This window comes from Triplophysa dalaica, chromosome 6 (genome assembly GCF_015846415.1).
Source record: "Triplophysa dalaica isolate WHDGS20190420 chromosome 6, ASM1584641v1, whole genome shotgun sequence".
Lineage (NCBI taxonomy): Eukaryota > Metazoa > Chordata > Actinopteri > Cypriniformes > Nemacheilidae > Triplophysa > Triplophysa dalaica.
In genome coordinates this window covers 6,103,908-6,110,131 of record NC_079547.1, presented here as the reverse complement: position 1 = coordinate 6,110,131, position 6,224 = coordinate 6,103,908, and the positions used below count along the sequence as shown (strand labels likewise).

General features: G+C 35.3%; 1 protein-coding gene across 1 annotated transcript; it reads right to left on the bottom strand.

Moving 5' to 3' along the window:
• Positions 1 to 582: 582 nt before the first annotated feature.
• dytn (dystrotelin) lies at positions 583 to 5,917 on the bottom strand. Its single transcript, XM_056750120.1, has 14 exons — positions 5,869 to 5,917; positions 5,520 to 5,591; positions 5,156 to 5,357; positions 4,967 to 5,081; positions 4,691 to 4,768; positions 4,546 to 4,617; positions 4,199 to 4,362; positions 2,977 to 3,088; positions 2,503 to 2,639; positions 2,258 to 2,417; positions 2,126 to 2,199; positions 1,858 to 2,008; positions 848 to 1,328; positions 583 to 683 (listed from the first exon to the last, which is right to left on the bottom strand). The coding sequence occupies exons 1-14, from the start codon at positions 5,915 to 5,917 to the stop codon at positions 583 to 585; spliced, it is 1,968 nt and encodes a 655-aa protein (XP_056606098.1).
• Between the last annotated feature and the right edge of the window lie 307 nt (positions 5,918 to 6,224).

Below are 6,224 nucleotides of genomic sequence, written 5' to 3'. Positions count from 1 at the left end.
TAAACATTGTAAAATCAGACATATTTTTGAAAAAAAGAATTGCAATTTTTTTTTTAAGATTTCATTAAATTATCATGAGTTGGTCAAACAAAAATTGTAAATGCTTACAGCAGACTATTTATATAAACGTCATTTTTTTACTTTTATTTGGACTAATAAATTAACAAAGAGAGATTACAAATTAAAGTTCTGATACAAACAGATATACATTTATTTAAAATATAAATGTTGTTTTGACTGCTTTATCGTATTTCGATTTAGACATTACATCAATAATCCCATCACATTTTAATCCTATGCACATTTTAAATCCTTTTCAAGTGTTCCTAAATCTTAAATTCATAAATCTGCACTTGTAAATATAGAATTTAGATAGAAATATTATGTATATTTAAACCAACATCCTTAAAATAATGTTCTTTAACATGAAATCCTAAAATGATATGCTTATAAGATAATTAAATTGTTTTCAAAATGTTATCATCAATTACATTTTTTTATGAACTGAAATTAATTTTAATTTAATTTTAATGGTTGCCCAATGAATGGGAATTTGGGATTTTGAAATGTAATTGGTTGCCTTTATGCCAAGCTATCCGAAACTGAGGCAACTAGATGAGAAACAGAGTCTCTGATTCCCTCTGCTGCCATCATCAGCATCTCTTTCTCCACACAGACAGATCCTGATGCAGAAGAAAACACAACAATTATTCTTTTTAGAAAAATATTTGCTGCATAGGTATAGAGACAAAGATACAAAATTAAATATTATGCAAACATGATGCAAAATGTAAACAATTTTAAAGAAATAAACGATGAATATAAACAAATATAGTAATTAAAAGACCTGTGGGTGCGCAGAAAGAGAGCTCATTTCTCAGTCGCTGTACAAGCTCACAGAGTTCCTCTTCTGTGTCTGAGTCATCTGAGACAGAATGTTCTTTCTGTGCAAAAACATAGATGCCCGGCTGATGAACAGAAAGATCCTGTCGTTCATGAAACAGCTCCTCCTCTTCCTCCTCTAGCCCCTCTACCTCCTCAGTAACTGTATGGAGTTCTTGCATGAAGACGCTGTCTGTGTCATCCAGATTTGTGCAGATGTCTTCTGATACCTCATAAACAGTCCCCTGCTTCACTTCTTTACTTCCCAGATCTATTACTTGTTCCCGATAGCCATTTCTCTCATCCACAAGCTCTTCCTTTTCACTGGAGATGTCACAAGGTGGGGTAAATTCATTCTCACTAATGGCGTCATGATCTTGTTGAGGAAGATTTACATGAGAATCCAAATTGATTGTGAGATCATTTCGGTCCCTCAGACTCAACACCTGACATGACTAACACAAATCAAAATCTGTCATATAAGGTCATTTAAAACTCCAGGTACATTCCATGTCAGTGGGGCATATTTTTGATATATAGTTATCAAATTGTAGAAAATCATGTTTTGCCCAATCACACTACTACATGTGGAAAAAGCCATAGCTCATCTTATGTTACAAATTTTGTAAAGTTGCTCATTTTATTCCGCATTTAAGCATGAAAATAAATTAAATAATTTCCTTGTTTTTATTCAATAATATTAGATAATCAAGCATGTGGTATGTTCTTTAAAAATAAGTTTTTACTGTGAAATTAGGCTCAAAATGTTGAAAAATAAAAGTATATGCATATCAAAAATGTCTACCAAGTTCCTGTCAACAGTGTTACCCAGTAAAGTAAAAAATATGAGATAAAGGTAAAAAAATCCAGAACCAAAAAACCCTAAAATGGATAACAGTAGAAAATCTTCCTTCATTCTACTCCGTCCAAAAAAAAGGTAATAATAGTATGTCATCAGAAATCATTCCATCTTACATGTCTGACTCTGTCTAGTTCATCCTCCAGATGTTGGTTATGTTGGCTCAGCGCGTCCATCATGGTCTTCAACTCGGTGCATTTGTCCTCCAGTGAATCATGCTCTGACTGCGCCGCAACTCTCCATACCTGAAACTCTTTCTCCAGGAGCCTGCTCATCACATGAACCCAACAAATACAGACACAAGACTATAAGAATTGTTTAAAAAAAGTTAATTACATTTTATTAACTCAGACTTGCATGACTTCCTGCGTAAGGATGACTCACCACTTGTCTCTCTGCATCTCTCTCATGGCTTTCTGGGTAACACTGAGGTCTTTTTGAAAAATAGCCGTTTCTTTCTACAACACAAAACATATCCACATTGTTAAACCCTAAAAAGAAAAGCATTTAATGTACTCTGAGATGATGGAGGTAGGATACCTGAACTGTCTCTGTGTCTTCAGTCTGCAGACTTTTAGACTCGACTGATAGCACAACAGGGGCAGCAGTCACACCTGATTCAGATCCACCAAGTGTGTCTGGAGCTTCTACTGGCTGCTGAACTGAAGCAGGTGCACTGAAGAGATGCAGAGATACATGTAATTATTGTATGTTTAGTATTTCCTGCACACAGACGAATATACAAATGCAAAAATCTGTACATGTATTGCAGCTCAGCGCTGGAACCTGCTCTCAGAGCTCTCTGTGTCCTCTCTGCATCTCTCCGGGTGTGATGTCGAGGAATCAAAGCGCGTCGAGCACTGGAGGCCAGTGATGTTACTGACTCTTTCCATGACGGCTGAACAAAACACAATACACATTCTACATTGCGGTTAAAAGATTATATTAATACAACTATTCAATAGTTCACCAAAAATAGGAAAATTCTGCCTTCATTTACTCTCTTTTAAACCATGACGTTTTTGTTCATGTAGTCAAATCATCACGGAAACCAAAACAACATTGCTTTTCATTGTGTGAAGAACAACACAGACATCTTGAATGTTTTATTTATTATTTAGCAAATGAAAGATATGCATGTTTTTGGAACTACGGGCTTCTTCCCCTTTAGGAGAATATGTACGTACATTTTTTTACATGTATGAAAAATGTAATGTGCTTTTTAGAGAGCAAACCTGTGTGCAGAATTCCAGTACGGGATGGGAAGGTTTGTGCTTCTTGCTGCCTCTCTCAGTTAAAAAGCAGCTTTGACAGAGATGTGTGTTCAGACACTTCAGACAGCGATACCTGAGGAGAGGTCATACCAGGTAAGACTTCATATAATTGAATTGAGAATGATGTCTGAATTTGGATCGGAGTATAATTAACATGGAATTAAATTTATTTAACTGTCGTTTTTTAAAATAGATTCCATTAGTCAGTATAACTGTACCACGAACATTTTTCTTTTAACAAAATAAACAAGTCACCATAAAATGAAAAATTAACCATTATTTTTTAATGGAATAATGCTGTTTTTATTATAAATGTGCTACCCTTGCAGGCCGTTGTGTTTCATTATTCACGTGCTTGCATATTTAGATTTATAACAAGACAAATTTCGCCCCCATTGACTACTATAGTAGGAAAAAATACAATAATAGTGAAAAGTGCCCCAGAACTGTTTGCTGTCCTACATTCTTCAAAATCTCTTCTTTTGGTTAAACAGAACAAAAACGATTTTCTTTTTTTCCTACTATGGTAGTAAATGGGGGGCAAAATCTGTCTGGTTACAAGCATTCTTCCAAATATCTTTTTCTGTGTTCATCAGAACAAATACATTATTAAGATTTGGAACAACTGGACGGCGAGTAATGAGTGAAGACAGTATTTACATTTTTGGGTGAAGTATCCCTTTAAATACAGTGCAGTATATTCATATAAAACAGTAGTATTGTGTCGTTTAAACATGAATATGAACTTGTTTTCTTTGCATTAATCAAGATCTGAAACATTACAACGGTTTGTCCTGTTCGAATTTTCTACAAATGCAAATAAAAAACAATATTTTGATATACGATTCGGTACAAATGTTGTCACTGGTTCACAGAATAAAACCAAAATGATTTTACCTAAATGCATCATATACATAGTAAATTCAGATATACAGAAAATAATTTTGTGTGATCTTTTACTTTTTTTGTGGCTGTATACGTCACCAATTGGAAAAAAACACCATCGCAACTTCCATTTCATGCCGACTTGCTTCTCTGTTCAAAATGCCAAAACACCTAATTGTGCACTGATCATTTACTTACAGTATATAGTCTGAACGTTTTAGCAATATGTATTGGATATATTTATAAAAAAATACCCTTTGTGGTTTTGATTGTCAAAAGGAAAACCTCTCCGACATACCTGAGGCCAGTGATGGGAAATGCTTTACATGTGTGACAGCGAACTCTATGATGTACAGTCTCACTCACTGAGAGTCTGTAAAGAGTGGAGAGCCACAACAACAGACGAGGTTCTGACTGTAGCCAGTTGAGAAAATGTTCTTCCGTCACACTTGCATTGATTACCTGAGAGAAAAACAAACTTAAAGTCAGTTTTGAGGATGTTTACATGGGAATAAACAAGGGTGATGTAGCCTAGAGGTTTTAAAGAACGGTTTGAGGAGTAGTTAATGCTTCAGTAATACGTGTACTGTAAGTGTATTTAAATATCGGCTAATATTAATGAGATGTTTATTGACAATACTGTACCCCATTAAAACAGGAGGCCACCGCAGTATCAACATGACCAAACACATGGTTCTCTTGAACCGCTGCTGGAACCTTAACACACAAATCTTAGTTAGAAATTGGCTGAAATATTTGTTAGGGACTCCAATTCATTTGTCTTTTTCACCTGACTTAGGTCATCCAGCAAGACTCTGAGTCCAGTTCGACTGACACTGCCACTGTCACTATCCTGATTCCCAATGTACTGGAACAAATCTATGATTAAAATATTACAGTCCCTATTAAATCTCTTGTACGTATACAAAAAAGCTCAAGGTTTGCATCCTAGAAGAGAGAAATTGTCTACTAAAAGTTCACTTGAGCATATTGACAGATAATACACCTTATAAAGCCTGACATTGGTGGATATAACCTCATAAAAATGTGTATGTGTGTAATAAACATCATTGTGTAAGTAAACATTGTACAGACCTCTATGTTTAGCTGTAAGAGTGTCTCCAGAAAGAGCGATCAATGCCGCCTCCACTGACCGGAGCAGGATAACACCAGTCTGCTCTCTAACAGAAAAACGTAAAGTTACACACAAACACACAAATGCAAAGATACTTCATGTTGAATCACTTGTCATCACCTGTCAAACAGCTTAAAGAGGAGTCTGGTGGTTTGATCTGTGGCTTCCCGTACAGCTTGACCAGACAGTTCCTCTGAAGTGTTCTGAAATAACTGTTGAAGACTCTGTTGTACATCCTCCTGAGAAAGTCTAACCATTGCATCTCCAGATCTGTTTAGAGTATTTAAAACTGGACGCAGATGCTGCAGTGTCACCAGGTGCACTGACCCGCATTAAGTTTAATAAGAAACAGACAAGATATATGTTATAATGCATGTCACGTGTGGATGCAGTAATATCATTTAATTATGTCCTAAATACAGTTATAGAAGAGAACTTGCATGAAATGTTGTTTTTGCAGAAACATCAACGCTGAAAGACTCACTTTGACACTGTTTTTGTAATGAGCGGAGCTTCAGTGCAGCACGATACACTGCAGGACGAACCTCATTCAGACCTTATTATGGAAGAAATAGATAAATTGGTGTATAGAACCATCCATACATAAATAAACAAACAGAAGGTTAATTCTAAGTGCATTATATACAGGATCTTTAAACAGTGTTTTTTTTTTATATACAGTACATGTACAAAATGCAGACAACAAAAATAAAATGAGAAGATAAAGAATGCCCTCATAATCAAACAAAAAACAACACAACATTAGTTTGTTAATGCATCAGTGATGAATGAATTCTATCAGGGGATCAATAAAAGCATACACATAGACTTACCAGTGTATTGCAGCTCCATAACAGTCAAGATCCTGAAACAGGTTTTCATCCTTTTAATATAACGTATTTGTGAAGCCAACATCCACAACATCTTCCGTTCGTACATCACGTTACATTAATTATTATAATGAAATTGATTATTGTCACATTTACAAAAATAACAAATGTGCTGCTTACCTAAACCTTATGAAAAGGAAACCGTTTTTTGCACCTTGTTACCAGCACCTGCTAAACAGAACTTCTATTCTAAACTTGCATACACAAGCTGACACATTAACCTGGTTTGTATTACTTATTGTAAATAATATATGAACACAGAGGTTTTATGTCACGCAGTCCATGTCAACACTGTAGGC

Bases quoted from the DNA above. Each gene is read 5' to 3' on its own strand.
- dytn (XM_056750120.1), bottom strand. From the start codon at position 5,917: ATGAAAACCTGTTTCAGGATCTTGACTGTTATGGAGCTGCAATACACT. The intron at 5,358-5,519 runs GTGAGTCTTTCA...AATGCGGGTCAG, and splicing joins ATTACAAAAACAGTGTCAAA to TGCACCTGGTGACACTGCAG. The intron at 2,200-2,257 runs GTACATTAAATG...TTTGTGTTGTAG, and splicing joins CCTACCTCCATCATCTCAGA to AAAGAAACGGCTATTTTTCA.